General features: G+C 37.6%; 2 protein-coding genes across 8 annotated transcripts in view; both read right to left on the reverse strand.

The window, feature by feature from the left end:
* The window catches only part of LOC145464403 (18S rRNA (guanine-N(7))-methyltransferase-like), a 127,743-nt gene that overhangs the window by 91,694 nt on the left and 18,438 nt on the right, over positions 1-17,611 (reverse strand). The gene's annotated exons all lie outside the window — the stretch shown is intronic.
* LOC145464574 (uncharacterized) lies at positions 5-17,459 on the reverse strand. Of its 7 annotated transcripts, none has more exons than XM_081448511.1 (8): positions 16,957-17,459; positions 6,623-8,611; positions 6,419-6,483; positions 4,335-4,415; positions 3,290-3,324; positions 2,321-2,401; positions 861-958; positions 5-303 (listed from the first exon to the last, which is right to left on the reverse strand). In XM_081448511.1, exons 2-8 carry the CDS (start codon positions 6,707-6,709, stop codon positions 190-192), a joined length of 561 nt encoding a protein of 186 aa, XP_081304637.1. In that variant the 5' UTR covers positions 6,710-8,611; positions 16,957-17,459; the 3' UTR covers positions 5-189. The 7 variants fall into 7 exon arrangements, with proteins under 7 accessions (XP_081304637.1, XP_081304635.1, XP_081304636.1 ...); XM_081448509.1 differs by having other exon boundaries at positions 6,623-16,566; XM_081448510.1 differs by lacking the exon at positions 16,957-17,459 and adding an exon at positions 16,410-16,941.

A 17,611-nucleotide genomic window follows, 5' to 3' on the forward strand; every position in this document is an offset into this window, starting at 1 on the left:
AAACTTGTCATTTTCAAGGCATCTGAAAGAAAGAGGTCGCAAGTGAACTTTACATATACAAACGTTTCCCGCCAAAAGACTTTATTATAAAATATGATACCAAACGCGCATACGTGCATGCAAAGTTGTACCACAGGACGAGAGCTCAAAACTCTCGCTATATAGTTATTGGTGTGGCTGTTTTCCACATCAATTTTTGCTTTCCTTCCAAGGTTGAGAATTTTCCTGTCTGGTACTCATTTTTTTCAGGGTATCTGCAAGATTGTCTTTTGTCTTTCGCCTTTCCCCACATTTCAAAGGCATCTGAAATAGAAGAGAATGTGACTTAAAACATACAAATATTTCCCACCAATTAAGAGACTTAGAATATTATTCCAAAAGAACATGATCGTAACAACTTAGTTAGAAGCTACTTAGACTTATACAATACCTTCGATGACTTAAACTTAAACAATATCTCCGAATTTTACATGTACTTGTACTTGATGTACCAAAACCGGCACAATCAAAACCAACTATAGCGAGACACGTTTTTTCACTTGAACTTCCATACTCTCATTGCGCGATTTCTCAGAAAGAATATTTTCTTTCACATGTAAATCTGCATGTGGCTGTCCCTGAACCGGAACGATTCAAAATCGATCGTAGCGAAATTTGCTTTCATGTTCACGTTTGAAAAAGTACTGTTGACGTCTAATCAAGTCAACGGCCAAATATGCAACAAAAGGTTTCAACCGTTTAAAATCTGTCTAGTTCTGTACCTAAAATTCCTTACACACTCGTAAACTTGGGTTTGTTGAATGCCTTGATATGAACGAGATAATATTACGTATAGCAAATATATAAACAATACGACTTACCCAAGTTTGCCCATCGCGTTCAGAAGATTCATTCGATAGCGTGCATGATGTCCTTGAAAACCATCTTGTCAAACTTTGAAGCTGCTCGCTGTTGAAGCCTAAGGGAAACAAAAAGTAATAAAAACAAGTTAATCTTATCCGACTGTTTCTGTTAACTTTCCGTATAAATTAAAATATAAGGCAAGAATAAACGCAAATAAGATGCAAATTGTGCCGTTCTTCCGTTCTGCGATAAACACATCACGCTTTTTTTCATAACAAGGCAATAAGCTATTTTTTTAAATACATATATACATATATTTTCCAATTCGCAAATAATCAGCTCCCCTTTAACCTTTTTTACGACCAATAGCGATTATTAAAATTAGATTTTATTACCTCAGAACGCTGCGATAACTGTAAACATGACAAATTTATAATTATTTGCTTGTTCAACGTTTTAATACTTCAAAGCTGAGGATCATAAATTTTACGTTTGTATCTTTAACGAAATAAAATTCCCCCCAAAACAAAGACAAAAAGAATTAAGCACCAAAGTATTACATTGTGTGCGCTGTTTAGGTACGTCACGCTGACCATTAGTGCGCGCCACTCGTATGGTTATGTAGTCAAGTTTTCCGCGCCAAATTATATCAAGTCGAGTTGGCGCAGTGGTTTGGTGCGCGCCTCTCGCTCCGGGATTAGGCAGAGTCGCGAGTTCGAGTCCCGGTCCTGGCGAATAGAAGTTCTTTTTTTTCCTTTTTAAAACCAGAAATTAATTGACCAAACCTTCCTCGTGTACCAATTTTTAAAAAATCAATTTTACAGTGCAAAATCCGATCGCTTACATTGAAGGAAAAAGAGCAAAGAACTTATCGTAAAATGTAATTTGCTTTCAACCATTAAAAAATCGATACTTTTTACACGGATGGAAAAGGACTCCAATATGACTTCTCCTGGCCAAACGAACTTGCTTCATGGTTCCAAAACTTTTATAGCTCGATAAATTCGATATTCTTATACTAAATACGCAGCAAAGTTCAGCCAATGTCGCAATGTTGGTCTCATGACCGGTTTCGTTATTCTCAGTAGTGAAATTTCTCTGCCGTTTTGCAACTTGAATTATGTAGCGGTAAAGTTAATGAAAAATCTCAAAAAAGCTTTCAAGGTTGGTTCACGCTTCCTACAAAATCAATAAAATGGCGGTTCCGCCGCCAAAAATCACTCGCGCGCGAATCCCGCCAGCCACACAAGTTACGGATGGTTCTGAGGTTGTAAAACAGAACATTGTACTCCGGTCCACACAGTAGCACTGATATGTTATTTTGAAAATTCTCAAACTAAATTGCAATTTCAACCAACACTGACCAAATCGGATCCCGATCGCTGTTACAACCAAACCAAACGTCGTTGAAGTATAATGAACGTAGTACCCACATGTACGCATATTGGACCTATTCGTAGCCATTTAAGATACTTACGGGGCTCACCTGTATTGCAGCGAAACCAATTATTATCACGTTTAACATCTTTGTTAAGTTGAACAACTTTGGTTTTTAAAGCTGTGGAGGGTAAGAACATTATTTGAACAGTGTTTCCTTTTCATTTAGCGGGTTGGTACTAACGCTAGCTCAATTCAATCAATTTGTATCATGCTGATGCAGACAGTCTAACCTCAAAACCAGGCAAGATTCTATTTTGAACTGTTTTGATGTGAAAACCACGGTATGTTAAGGACACAGAAACACAGGGGCCGGAGAAAAAATATACTTGGAGAACCCAACTGCTTTGCAGGTCAGTTCTCACACCCATCTCTCTGCATTTCTCTCTGACAAAATTTCTCGCCAACAAAAATATCATTCTAACAGCACAAGATTTGTAACAAGACAATTTACAGCATCTTCGGATAATGCAAAGACGCCAACCAACCAAACAATTTTCTCACAACCATTGTGCAAGTACTTTAAAGTAATGTTTTCTTTTAGATGTAACAACCCGTTTCTGGCATAGGGTTAGGGGCTTATAAGGGAGAAACCCCTGGGTTTGCCAGCCAGTACAACTTTGGCTGAGTGACCCATCTTTCAAGGAGCAGGTCTCTTGCTACCCTGATGTGACATCATATCTCGAAATCTGACTCAAACCTGCATTGATAATTAGTGTGACATCTCTCATAATTATTTACCGAGAGTTTTTTCCATTAAAACAGCAAGCAGGTGACCGTTTTACGTCCCATTAACTGATTCTGGCTACAGAATTTTGTCACAGATTTTAAATCCGGTAAACTTGGGTTAGTTAAACGTGCTGATTGAGGTAACATTCAGCACAGCTGATCAAATAATCAAATCCACAGTAAATGTTAGCAACATAACTTACTTGAGTTTGTCTCTCGTGTTAACGAAAAATGTGAGAGAAACTTTTTCAACAGTGTAAATGATGCTTTGGAAAGTCACCTTCTTGAACATTTGAAACCAGCCACCGTTGATACCTGAAAGAAAAAGATAAGAACCTTTATTTAAGTGTCAAAAACAAAAGTGTTTTACCTTCATTCCACTTCCCTATCAAATTTCGTACTAGTTGTCGTCTTATAATAAAAGACGAGGACTAAACACAAATAAGATGCAAATTGTTTAACGTAAACACATCTACTATAATTGTTTGTGTTACACTACAGCAATTTAACTGACAACAATAAACTGATTTTAAATAAACAGTTCTGAAGTGCGAACTAATAATCAATGCCACTTTGACTTTTCTATGACCGTCACTAATAAAATTTGCCTAAATTCATTACACAATTACAAATATATAACTGTCTTTGCCATGATTTACATACATGTACTTCAAAGCTGGGTTCATAAGTTTATTATCCCAAGATAGCCTTGTGCAAAAAGAAAAACATTTGAAATATGCAGTATGATGTGTGCTGTGATCGAATAGCTGTATTTTTAAGTTACCTGACTCGATGATTGGCTGTCAGGTATACAATGCATTCTGATTGAATACTGTAGCCAATCGTTTTGCGGATACCCTAACTGATTTTTTGTTTTTTGTAATGCTTTTATGAGCATGGTAAAATTTCTTGCAGAGTTGCATCCAAAACAGAACATTGTGTGCAGATCCACAGGACAGATTACACTTTCGATGAATGGTAACCCCAAATTTGGATCTCTAATTACCCCTCACTTCTTTTCTCATTCTATTCCCACTTTATCTTTTTTATTTTATTCACTTTTTCCTAACTCTATATTTTCCTATTTATTAATAATAATAATAAAAAAAACATTTGTAACTATTGATAGACTGGCCTGCCTAGACTAGCGCTAGCTATCCATGGGCCAGTCCAACTGTAAAATGTACATCAAGAAATAAAAAATGATTGATTGAATTATAACCAAACTGAACATAGGCAAAGGGTAAGTACTTAAGGCTAGTTCCATATGTATGCCTAAACAAAAATCTATTTCAAGACAATCTGAAGTTTCCAAATGAGACTACCTGTATTCTGGTGAAATGGATGAAAGATTGTCATGTTCAATATCCTTGGCCGTAAGGTTGAATACCTTCGGTCTTAAAATCCTGTGGAGGTTAAACATTTTATTTGAAGAATATTAATTAATCAATAAATTGTTAATATTAATGATAATAAATTATCATAAATTCTAATCATTATTTAATTAGTAATTTTCTCCTCAGTTTGCAGGTCAGCACCAGCCATTTATTTGCCAGAAAATGACTAATAAGTAATCAAAACAGTGAATAAAATTAATTTAATACTTGGCAAAATCCTACTCAAAATAGTACATATACTAAGTAAGCTGAGTAGTCACATAAATTTTCAAATTTATCTGGGTTGTAAACCTGAAGTCAGAAAAAAATAAATAGGTAAGTTAATTAAATTTTAAGAAAAGAGAAAACTAAAACTTTCTCAAGAGCAGTTTCAATAAAGCAGAAAGTTGAAATTCAAATCAGAGCAACAATCTATTAGACATCTTTGAACTTTTCTTTTGTAGCATCAGTTTCTTTTACACACAGGGAAACAAAGGCACCAGACAAAGGCAATATGAAATCAACTCCTACGCAGGTCAGTTCTTACACCAATCTCTTGTGGAGTTCAAGATCAATTTTGTCTTGTACTCGCAATTTGAATATTAGACCAGTCTATGCTTCACAGATCAAGAAACTCAGAAAGAGATTTTTTGGTGGAACCAGCTCCCTTGTGGGCCAGTTCTTACACCCATCTCCTGTACAAAGCTCAAGATCCATTCAGTCATGAAGACAGTGCTGGTTCTGAAACAAGTTCTAATTTTTCACATTTTTGTGGCACCAAGTCTATGCTTCACAGATCAAGAAACTCAGGAAGAGATTTTTGGTGGAACCGGCTCCCTTGTGGGCCAGTTCTTACACCCATCTCCTGTACAAAGCTCAAGATCTATTCAGTCATGAAGACAGTGCTGGTTCTGAAACAAGTTCTAATTTTTCACCTTTTTTGTGGCACCAAGTCTATGCTTCACAGATCAAGAAACTCAGGAAGAGATTTTTGGTGGAACCAGCTCCCTTGTTGGCCAGTTCTTACACCCATCTCCTGTACAAAGCTCAAGATCCATTCAGTCATGAAGACAGTGCTGGTTCTGAAACAAGTTCTTATTTTTCACCTATTTTTGTGGGACCAAGTCTATGCTTCACAGATCAAGAAACTCAGGAAGAGATTTTTGGTGGAACTGGCTCCCTTGTGGGCCAGTTCTTACACCCATCTCCTGTACAAAGTTCAAGATCCATTCTGCATATGAAGACAGTCCAATTGCTCCTAAACAAGTTTTTTCCTTTTGTGCTTGTAATTTGGAATGTGGGACCAGTCAATGCTTCACAGATCAAGAAACTCAGGAAGAGATTTTTGGTGGAACCAGCTCCTTTGTGGGCCAGTTCTTACACCCATCTCCTGTACAAAGCTCAAGATCCATTCAGCCCATGAACACAGTCCAATTGTTCCTAAACAAGTTTCTTTTTTTTATCTTCTACCAGCAATTTGGATTTGGGACCAGTCTAAGCTTCACAGATCAACAAACTCAGGACGGGATTTTTGGTGGAACCAGCTCCCTTGACCTTGTGGGCCAGTTCTTACACCCATCTCCTGTACAAAGTTCAAGATCCATTCAGCGCTTGCAGACAGTCTAATTGTTCCTGAACAGGTTTTCTTAAAATCTTGCACTGGCAATTTGGATGGGGGACCAGTCTATGCTTCACAGATCAAGAAACTGTGGTAGAGTTTTCGGTGGAACTGACCATATCCATATTTGTGTGACCTTACACTCTTTCATAAAATTGTCTTGGATTGATGGATAAATCAAATTTTCCTTGCCCCCCTAATTTTATTACTTAACTTGAAATAGTAAACAATAATTTATTTAAATAGTCTCTGTCAGAAAAATTGGAATTAAATTTTCTCAATCAGTTAAAACAAATTGTCACAGGACCAGGCCATATTTATTCTGGGTTTGACAACTTCACAATAATTTACACATAAAGGCTGCAGCAGTGTAGCGTTTTGTGATATACAGGATGAAGTTGGGCAAATACTTAACTGAATGCAATTCTGTGTTTCTTGGTATCTAGTCACACAGAACATTATCACTTGAGCTCTTTTCTCCTGATGGAGGAAAACAAATGAAAGATACTTATAAACTACATGTAAATAATATTTAATTATCCCAAAGGAATATATGTAATTGTAGACAGCACACGCCTTACAGGCTTAACATGCTTAACCCACCAACTGTTAAACTCACCACCAATTCATGAGCTTGGGAAAGGTGCCTTGGGAAAGGTGGAGCCAAGCAAGATATGAGCCTCAAGCAGCCCATGCAGGTATCCATGGCAACACTGCTAGTGGCAACCACCAGGCACTGTAATACTGACAGAATCAGTGGAGATACTTATTACCCACACATGTATATTTACTGTCAGCTGTGAAAGGAGGGAGGCAGGGTGAAAAAGCATGCTACAAACATGAATGGCACTCAAAGCAAACTGCACGTTTGTCCACAGCTAGCAAGCAACACTCTTATGTCCTGCAAAATCCCGTATGAGACCCCACAGAGCATGCCCCCCCCCCCTGAAAGGCTGCTGACCAGCACTAGTTCAAGTCAAATGTTGCCTAAATTACATTTAGACACATAGTGTATCACTTGACCAATATATTTACAATAAATTATGAAAATATCCTCAAGGGAACTGTGTTTAGTTTAAAAACATTACATGTAACTACTCAAGTGAAGTCCTAATTCAGAAACAAGTGGTGACGTAGACCTTCTACATGCAAAGTGAGAGCCTTGAATAATGTGTATGAATGCAAGAGAAGTGATTTCACCTAAATTGAAACATTTTAAGACATCACGATTTCTACTGGCTACAAGAGCTTTGTGGGTCTAGGGGAAGAAGAGGTCAATATCCTAAATACATGTGGCCAGTAATTCCATGTGATCTAACTCAACAGTCTGGGCTCAGGCAAAAAAAAAAAAACAAATTGAATTCCAGCTTCCCCTTGGGACAAGTAGCACTCAAATTTTGCTTGCCCTGGGCAAGTACTTGTCTCGTAAGATCAGACAGCACTTTTTGGGAGCCCTGAATAGTGCGAGTGTGCATCCGAGACTCACTGTGTGTAAAATAATGTTATCACCAATAAGCAGAATTTTGCCACTAATTTTAAGCAAGAAAAATAGTCTAAAAATCCTTGTTTATAATACAAAAATGGTGAATAATACCAAAAGACGTTCAAAAACTTTCTATTGCTATGAATTTCCTAGCCCCAAAACAGATTAAAAAACATTGAAAATAAGGATTAAAATGTACTTTGATTTAATTTTGCTTTGATTTTAAATTTAAAATTGCTCATTTGCTCTCCATCCCTGTCACCAAGGGTTCATAATTGAAGGCTTTCGTGCAAAAAGGGCAAACATAGCTTTTTGGGCCGATTATCTTTTTTGCAGGATCGAGCTAATTTTTGGCAGACTTGTTTGTTTTGACATGAAAAGCATCGTTGCATAATTGTTTTTGTTGATTTGCGCTTCTTTGTTGAGAAAAAACATATGCAAAAAAACTCAGTTTTCCAAGCGGCATCTTTTGGAGCAGATGCTTTAATGTCTTAATGTCTTTTAATGCTTTAATGTCTTTAATGTCTTTAATGTCTTTCCATGTACAGGCTAACCGTCAACATTTTGGTTATTTCTCAATGAGAGGTTTACATATTCTTGTGTAACAGCCTCACGAAAAAGCCCGTTTAGTTTACTAGAGTATTACACTCAAAAGTTTGTTCCCTCTTGCACACGTCTTCCGCTATCTTTGTTTTTATCTCTTACTCAGTTGATCACAATGTCATGTTTGCGTCATGTGATAGCTTCATCCCCAGTCTAAGCCAACAGGAGTATCTCACTTTGGAGACAATTTGATTGGCTCAAGAGAGGATCAAGATTCACAGAGGATGTTTGAAGAAGAAAAAGCCCAAGTTACCGCTACACAAAACACACTGGTTTTGAGTACAGTTCACGCTCTGGCAAGACGTCAAAACCATCTTACCTGAAGCAAGTGTTTGCAAGATTTGCTTGAAGTAAATTATTTTCACAGGTATTGGTGTTTCATAACGACGCTGAACAGAAAGACCAGTCAGAACTTGTTTCTAGTGGCTGAGAGCTAAGTAAAACTTCTCCTCTAGTTGAATTCTTGAACGTGATGGAATACTATCAAGCAAGAAAGACTGCGCATGACCACATTTCAAAAACCTGAGGAGAGAGCTCAAAATACTACATGTGGCGGAGTATTTTTGATGAACTTCAAGGCAGCTCTTGAACAATCAGTTTCCACAGGTTAGGTTACAAGAAAGTGAAAGGTCTCTGGTTTTAAGGAATGCAGTACAAGGTAACTTAGACTATCGTCAATCGGGGAACCTCTTGTTAAACGGAAGGGCGATGTAAGCAGTGCCGTAGACTAGTCAGTATGAGGCAAACCAAGCGGCTTTTGCCTCAGTCATTTTTTTTTCTCGTTTTTGTTGTTTCTCTGTTGAAAGGGGAAATTAAAACACTGGTAAATGCCAAGGGAAAGAATTTAACCATGGACTTTGCCTCAGTCATAATTTTTCTCTGGCTACGGTCCTGGTGAGGCAAACCCAAGGAACGCACAGTAAAGACAAGGGAGCACAGTAAAAAACGCTAAATGGAATACCTAAAGGAAAGGAAGACGAACTGTATAAATGGAACGCAAAATGAAACACAGAAGAGAAGGGCTAAAGAGCAGAGCTTAAGAGGCAAATTTTAAGGGAAATATATCATGTATTTAAGATACTGACAAAGAAACTAATAGCACCTTTTCGTGTCACAGTTTTTAATCGTATACTCATTTCATTTTTGTAAAAGATATTTCTTAACTTTGTTCCTATCTGGTATAAAATGGCAATACTATTTTTCGCTATATTACAGCCACTTCAATCTAACCATCAACTTAAAAATTACTTAGTTGCAACAGAATAGCACAAAACAAACAAGAAATGACTTGTTTCTAAAGCACAGTGTGGTTCCAGTCAAACGTCACTAGATTTGCTCTGTTCTAGATTTACTACCTCTTCTGTTTTCCCGCGCTTACTATCAATGACTGATAACACGTTTTCCCGCGTATTATCATCAGTGACTGATAACACATTTTCCCGTGCTTTAACATCAGTGACTGACAACATATTTTCCCACGCTTACCATCAGTGACTGATAACATGTTTTCCCGCACTTACCATCAGTGACTGATAACACGTTTTCCCACGCTTGCAGTCGATTACACCTTGTTCCAGCACTTGCTATCAGTTCAATGTTTTCCCGCGCTTGTAACTTTTATTAACTTTGGCGTTAACAATAAAACCACTTAAATTTAAAATACACACTGATATCGATTAATACAACTGAGGAGCGTTTCAACGAGAGGTATTGAAAGTAAACAACATTACTTGACCGAGATTGTATCCTTCATCAGTGAACGAGACTGATAAAATTTATGCTTTCAGTAGGTGCCACAGTGTCTGCAGTAATATTTGAGCAGTTTCCTGGGTTTTTTGTTCAATTTGACAAGTTTTAATGCCACTTACTCGGGAGAGTTTCGGCTGCGGGTATGAACATTTTGGTCTCTTTGATGGAGACAATTAAAGGATGAAATAAACGCACTAATGTAGTCTGGAAACAACAGATGATATTTCTTGAACCAAGTTAGGCATAATTCCAAAAGACACGTAAACCCAGTAACATCCTTGTATCGTGCTAACGATGTTAGAACGCATACGTATGACTTATTAGGGTTCTACCACAAGGAAAAGTGCTCAACCTTAGTGTGTGATCTTGCATGAAATGTATCTTCCACCTGATATATGTAGTTGACACTAACGCTTATTAATCGGTGCATGCGTTTAGAGCAAATATTGGTTTTGTTCTTAAGAGAAAAGTACCACAAAAAGAGCAAGGGGCTTTCTGAAACAAATATATAACTTTTTGAAGTAATCAAAGAAGTAAGGTAGGTACATGTACCACCCATTTTACGTAATGCTCACAAGTACCTACCCCATTCTAACCCCCCCTGCTGTGAGCCTAATTAATTAATTGAAATTAATTAATTAAACAAACATTAAAGTTTACAGCTTATGGCCATAGTGCCTCATTGCCATAGTGCTTTAATAATAATAATAATAATAATAATAATAATAATAATAATACAGTGGAACCTTGATTTAATGAAGTCGCTGGGGACCGGCCAAATTTGTTTGTTAAATCGAGGGTTTGTAATATCGAAAACCTCGAAATAACAAATTTGAGGGGAAACAACCAAAATGTTCGTTATATCGAGGTCATAGTTGATAATTGATTTGTAACACAGGTGACTTCTGTCACGCAATTCAATGCAATTTTCGTCACCCAGAAGTGCCACATTGTGAGATGCAATTCATTAAGCATGGTGGCTTTCAGTATCAATTATTTTCACTTTTAAGCAGACGCACAGCTTTTGTTCACAAAAGAATGACACTTTCAGAGTAGTGATTTAAAAATGTTACAACATAGAGGTTATACAGAAAATTGTCTATGCAAACAAGGAAACGGGCCTTAGTGTTATGTTGCACAACCCAACATTTCCGGAATTCAAAGAAGATGGAGCAGAAGTTAATTGATGTCGAAATAATATAGTGCCAATGTCTATGACATATAATAAGCCGTTGACTGAAAGGTTGCTGTCTCTTTACCATAAGGATTACAAGGATTTGTTGACTGTTGATCTTTTCAGCATTTATCTTTTGTCGCATGTTGACACTGTAATTCATTATGTCGAGGTAGATTTCACGTTTGGGCTTCCGGATTATGTTTGTTATATCGAAGAATTTGTTATATTGAGGTTCGTTATACCGAGGTTCTATTCCATACATTTTACTGTAACTTTGGCCAGGACCTAGAATATCGTTCGTTATATCGAGGTTTGTTAAATCGAGGTTCCACTGTAACAATAACAGGACAACGGGAGCGAGGCTGAGCGAGTCGAGCGACTCCTGACGACGACGACGTCAACCCCCAAACCATCCCAATAGTGAACTCTGCACCAAAAAGAACTCCACCCCTGTTATTTTTACACCCCGGTTCAGCCTCGTAATCATGTTTTCAGGAGTTGCTTGACTCACTCCTGTCATCCTGTTTTTGAGTTACTTTTTTGATAAAAAAAATACCTCTTAGTCAGCGCGTCAGGGTATGCTATGGACGGGTCAATGGCTGAGTGAGTGAGTGATGTATGTATGTCACACCAATCAGATATTTTTAATTTATCATTTGTTTTTCACAAGGGATAAATTCAATTAGAGCTAACGAATTGTCACCACTTGTTCCGACGAGATGTTTGCTATCTTTAGTTACAAATGGTAACTTAACACTTTTGTTTTTTATATGGGAGTAAATTCAGTTAGAGCTGACAAGTTATCGGCTATTGTTCCCAGGAAATTAAACGTAAAAGAAGCTTTCATTTCTAGACGGTTTTTACGTCTCTGCAGTAGTAGTTTAATGTTTTTATTTGATGGGCATTTTATGACATTCTTTTTAAGGTAAAATTATGAAAACTGTTCAAATGTTCTTTGAAGACTGCGTGGTACCAAGTTAAAGTGCAATTTAATTAAATTAGGCTTTCAACGTGTCAGAGAGGTTTATTTTCTCTTTCTTTCAATTTTCGGTGAAGTAGTGTTGTTATGTTGTGTTGTGTAAAAAGGGTAAACTTATGACTTGTATAAAATGCGAAAAGTTCTCTTAACTTGAGTATTTTTGAGCAAAAATTACTCTTGGGGGTTGGAAGGGCTATGTGACTGGTGCGTGAGGCATGCATGTGCGCATGTCACACAAATCACAGTGTGGGTTATATCAAAGAACGAATCAACTTGCCTGTTAGAAAATGAGATGGTATCTATATTAAATCTGGAGATATGTCAGATTGCTGTAGTTTGCTCAGTGAAATATTTTATCAATGGCTTACTATTTAGTTATCTCAGGGTTCTCCCGAAAATTTGAAGTAGAGGGAGAATAACTTTGAGTAGGCGGCGGACAATGCCGATAAAAAGACGTGGAGTGGTTTTGTCGGAGCCACGTGGAGTGGGGGGAGGGGGGGGCAACTGCAACTTTTTATTGGGGGGTCTGGGAGACTCCCCGGGAAAATTTTGAAATTGGGGCTCTAAAAAGTGCATTTCAGTGTATTTTAAGCAATCATGGTTTTGTTCTTTTCTCAAAGAAAAGCAATTTCACCAAGAAAAACATACATGTAATATGTGTTAGTTGAACTGGTTAATCATCGTCATCCATATCTAATTCGAAAAAAGTATCAAAAACGTCAAAAACGTTCTCATTTTGTGGTCATCACGCGTGTAAAAACAGATGAGAAAGCCAAACGAGAAAAGAGTTTTGCCGGCATTGAAGGCGCTAGATTGAGGTTTGACATTTATTTTGTTACAAGACAAGTTTTGAGTGGCTTTAACACAGTGCTAGGGGTGGAATTCACTGAACGTGATGAAACTTGTGATTGGTAACTGTTGCAAACGGAAGCCTGTAATACTGTGAAGTTTCCTGCGGATTTAAGCTCAGAATTTTTTCTGATTAAGCGTGCGGGCCATCATCAACATTTTGAACATTTGCGGTAGTTTTGGTTTTTCGTTCATGATTTCAAAAGTGATAAAATTAATACAATCAAACTTAAACTTGGCATATTTTGCAAATGTTTCGCTTTATAATGAAGCCTTGAAATAGTGCATGTATTTATTCATACTTCCCTGCTCAATAAGCTCGCCTGTTTTATATCCCACTTTCAATATTTACACAAACATCTTACAGCTGCCTAGTTTAAAGATTGTGTAAGATCGTACAAAAGTTTGTTTCTTTTGTTGAAAGAAATCTTTGCAGTTATTTGTTTTCGAAAATCCTCCATGTGCGAGCCAAGCACTGGGTTGCATGTCATTGTGTTTAAAGAACTAATTAAATTACGCATACATTCATTGGAGATAAAAGAACTAATTTTAATTATATTTTTGAAAGGAAACAACTTATGACCTTCGTTTGAGCCATCTCTATTTTCTTTTCAATTTATCCCACGTACTGAACAGCAATTGCTGGGATTTTCGCTTCATTATCAGAGCAAAAACTGAGCTTTAACTTAATCCCAGCTGTCAAATACTTCAGTGCTGCTGTCACGGCTCAGTGCCCATGTCACATTTTTGGTGGCAATTCTCACGGCCCGAATGATTTCAGATTTCTTTGATCTTACCGCCATAAGAGTTGTATTTTTTAATCGCTACATATTTGTTGAGAAAACTAGACATATTGTTTTAAATGCTTAATTTTATAGACGGATAGGCTCACATTGTTACAAATAATTTTTTTTCCATATTTTATTTACTATGAGTAGCCAGCGCGCCAAGGACGACTAGACGGCGAATTTCACTGGTCGCCGGAGCTTACGGAGAACTCTGGTATCTTACCATTACTCATGTAACATCGCATGTACATCATAAATTCCCAGTTTCTTTCTTGCTGTACATCGCAACCAAAAAAACTTGTCAAATTAACCCAATCATTACTGTAAACAGTTCCATGAATGCTGCTATCTCCGAGACTTCACAAAAAAAATAACTCTGTAACCAAGACTGAAGAGTTTTCATAAAGTGTGTGTGTGTGTTGTTGTTGTTGACTACGATGCTGAGATCAAAACATGACTACAATCATGGACAAAAGTGTTGACACATTTGAGCAAAACAAATGCTTTCTATCAGTGTCCTTCCATAATTTCAAAAAACATCTTTTTTGTCGATACCCAAACCCCCCTCTCCCCTTTTCAATGTTGCAATACGCTCCATGGACACTGTAACGTGGTTACAACATTGGAAAGGAGAGAGGGGGTCGAAATGTGAAATTGGAGATTGAAAAATACACCTGTTCAACGAAACAGGTCTTTTTCAGGGAGTGTCTCAACTGCTTTTGTCCATGATTGTAGCCTATCAGTGACTTTCAACCCATCAATTAGGTCCCAGTTAAGATGTAGCGAATAAAATACAAATGGTCACTAAAAATTTCAATCCATCTGTCAGCATGGATGTTGAGATCAAAACATGATTTGTCAATAAAATTTAGAATCATTTGTCAGTTGTCAGTATGGATATTGAAATCAAAACGTGATTTGTGAGTTAAAGTTTGGAATGATCTGTCAGTGATGTCAATAACGATGTCAAGATTGAAGCACGATTTGTCAGTGCAAATTTGAAGCTAAACCTGTTAGTTGTTGTTGAGATAAAAAAAAGTGGTTTGTCAGCAAAAATTTCAAATCAGCTGTCAGTTATCAGGGAAGATGTTGAGATAAAAATGTGGTCAGTTAGTTAAAATTTGGAGCCATCTGTCTCATGCCAATAATTTTCTCTTTACAATTTCAATACTTTGTTGACCAGACAAGAGATGGGAATTAAGAAAATCACCAACTCACACCTCCGAAATATTGCAACAAGTGGAGAGGATTCATATGTTGAGCCTGGGCACTTCAAGCCCTGTTCAGTTAGCCTGCATAGCAAAAGTTCCAGTACAAAGAGCTTTCCTGCATTCTGGCTACGCACAAATTGGAGAGAGAGAGAGAGTAAAATGCTCCACAAAGCAGGGGGTGGTGGGGCGAGCAAGGGAACACTTGCCTGCAAACCCCTCAATTTTAAAAAACCCATTCACCCACAAAAAGGGCTCCTGATTGGCATGGCATGGTATTGTTGATTGAAAAGTATCAAATTTGCTTGAATGATAACAGGAATAACTTGTGTGTACCTTGCACAATGCCATGGAGGAAGATTTGTTAAATCATGATAACCTCAGCAAAGATATATTAGACTTGAATTCATAAAAATTGACATCGAAAATCAATCTACTCAGTCGATATCAAACGCTGATTGCTATTGATCGATATCTGCAATTGATACAGAAATTTTTTTATCGATTGCTATCAACTGACAAAAATCGCTAACAATCGACAATTCCATCAGGAAATTGATTGTTAATGACTGAAAAAAAATATAACTAATTGAAATCACTAGAACACTCTGTTGTTTATTTTGCTTCATCTAAATGCCAATGCTTCTCTAGCCTGAGCTTCTTTTGGTGTCATAAACAAGCAAAGAAAGAGGTGAAGCCCAAAATGTCTTTGTCTGTTAGTTGTTTCTGCTATTGTTATTTTGTTAATGATTGTAAACAATTCACAGGCTATGAAGATAAAATGACTCAATAAAACCATTACGGACTAATTTTAATGTCCTTATAAACAAAAATAATTTCCGATAACAATTAATAACAATCAAAAGCAGTAGATGAATCAATTGTTATTACTAGTAGTAATCAGAGATTATGAGAGTGTGTTTGACGCTCTCACTTGAATATATAATTATACATCGTAAATAAATGATTTCACTAGCTGACTTTCAACCTTTGTCTATTGCTAAAATCAACATTTTTCAGCAGCAACCGAGGTTTTACAGTCAGATATGGATAGTGTCAAAGTCCATGCTAGTGAAGAGGTCATGATTTGTTGATACATTGCGTGACGCTGCCAGTTTCTGTAGTCTCTCAAGTTTCATAGAATATTTAAATTAAGTACATTATTCTAAGCTAGCATTTCCAGTCACGTGCTTGTTTCGCGACTAATTCGAGTATTTCCCCTGATAAATAAAGTAGTCTTATGGATCTTACCTTCAGAGTATTTTTCCACCGATTCCAAACAATGAAATTTCGACCAGATAAAGACTGAGCTATCTGTCGCGACTGGAACTAATCAACAAATGCAATCAAAATGTAGCTGTTCCCACGGTTATCATCCCAAAGCCAAGTCGTGTTAATAAACAAGGACAATTCCCTCAGATTGCGATAAATACTGCTGTTGAAGCGTTTAAATTCGCCAAAATCTAACGCTGAGAGCACACAATAGCGAGGCGTATGGCGACTGAATGGAAAGAAGTCAAAAAAAGATCCATCGGAAAGACGAGCTCACATGGCCTGCTCACATACTCACATGTTTGCCACATGTCTTATCACATGTCTCAGCATTAAACAGTACCAGTTTCCTGGCCGTGACATGCCCCTGAAAAAATCAAGCGGGGTGGCCATTTTGGTGTCCTTACAGGAATGTGGTTTTTTTCAGCCTAGAACCGTGCACAGGGAGACCAACTCTGAAAAGCCACAGGTCAAAATTAGGTTTGCGTTCCACTTCGTCGAACGCAACAATATTGGCAATCAATAACAAAAACAATTCAACTCAATTCAACCTCACAACCTCTTACTTTCACCCCTCCTCTGTTCCCACACCCATGCATTTCTTCACCCGTTTCACTCCTTACACACATATTGTACCGATTTTTATAGTTACTTTTGTTTACCAGTACATGAGCTTTGCAATGTCCAGGGTAGCTAAGACATTGTCAATGGTCATCGCTTCTGTATACTTTGCGTACAGTTTATTCAAGTAGTATGTAAAATGTTCTCGACCGTTTAAGTATTTAAAAGTAGCATTAAAACATAAGCTTAAAGTTTTCGTTACATCATTATGTAAGCTTACATACCGCGGATGGCCAAAGACGACACTTTGCATCCTCAGGTCGCTTGCTGTTTCTGGCACTTGAATAGGTGAGCGAATTTCCCTCGAGAAGGTTCCAACATCAAAGGTTTGTGTCTGGAGCACGTTCGGGAACATATCTTGAAACTTAGCCACGCATTACGCAAAGTTTCCAAGCACCTCGTGCGAAGAGGGTAAGAATAACGAAGGATATCAAGAAGAATATCAAGTTGAGTCCTAGGGCCACCTGTCTTTCTTAGCCGGCGGAGACTTGGCACGAGGAAAGGGTAGCTCTGTAAACTGCGATCGCTTTTTCCGAATTCTTCTGTTTCGCGCTCGCCGAAAATTTTATCCGTCCTCGCCGGGAGCCTGTTCGCAAGCTATGCAGACAGCAAGGGAAAAGTCATATCAAAATACTACCCCGTTGTTTTATTTGTTGGAAAAAAACAACGACCTCCATCGTATCCCAATCAATATTTAAACTATCACTAACCAAGGCAGTGGCTGGAGTGGGGTGGGTGGGGTGGGGCTCCCCTAACAAAGTGCTGAAACTCACCTACCACCTTAGTGCAGGGTTGTATACCAAGATACTCTGCAGCCACTTTTCTACAATAAGCCCTAATACACTCGCCAAACCAATTTTTTTTCTAGAGGGGGAGGAG

This window comes from Orbicella franksi, chromosome 12 (assembly GCF_964199315.1).
Source record: "Orbicella franksi chromosome 12, jaOrbFran1.1, whole genome shotgun sequence".
Classification (NCBI taxonomy): Eukaryota; Metazoa; Cnidaria; class Anthozoa; order Scleractinia; family Merulinidae; genus Orbicella; species Orbicella franksi.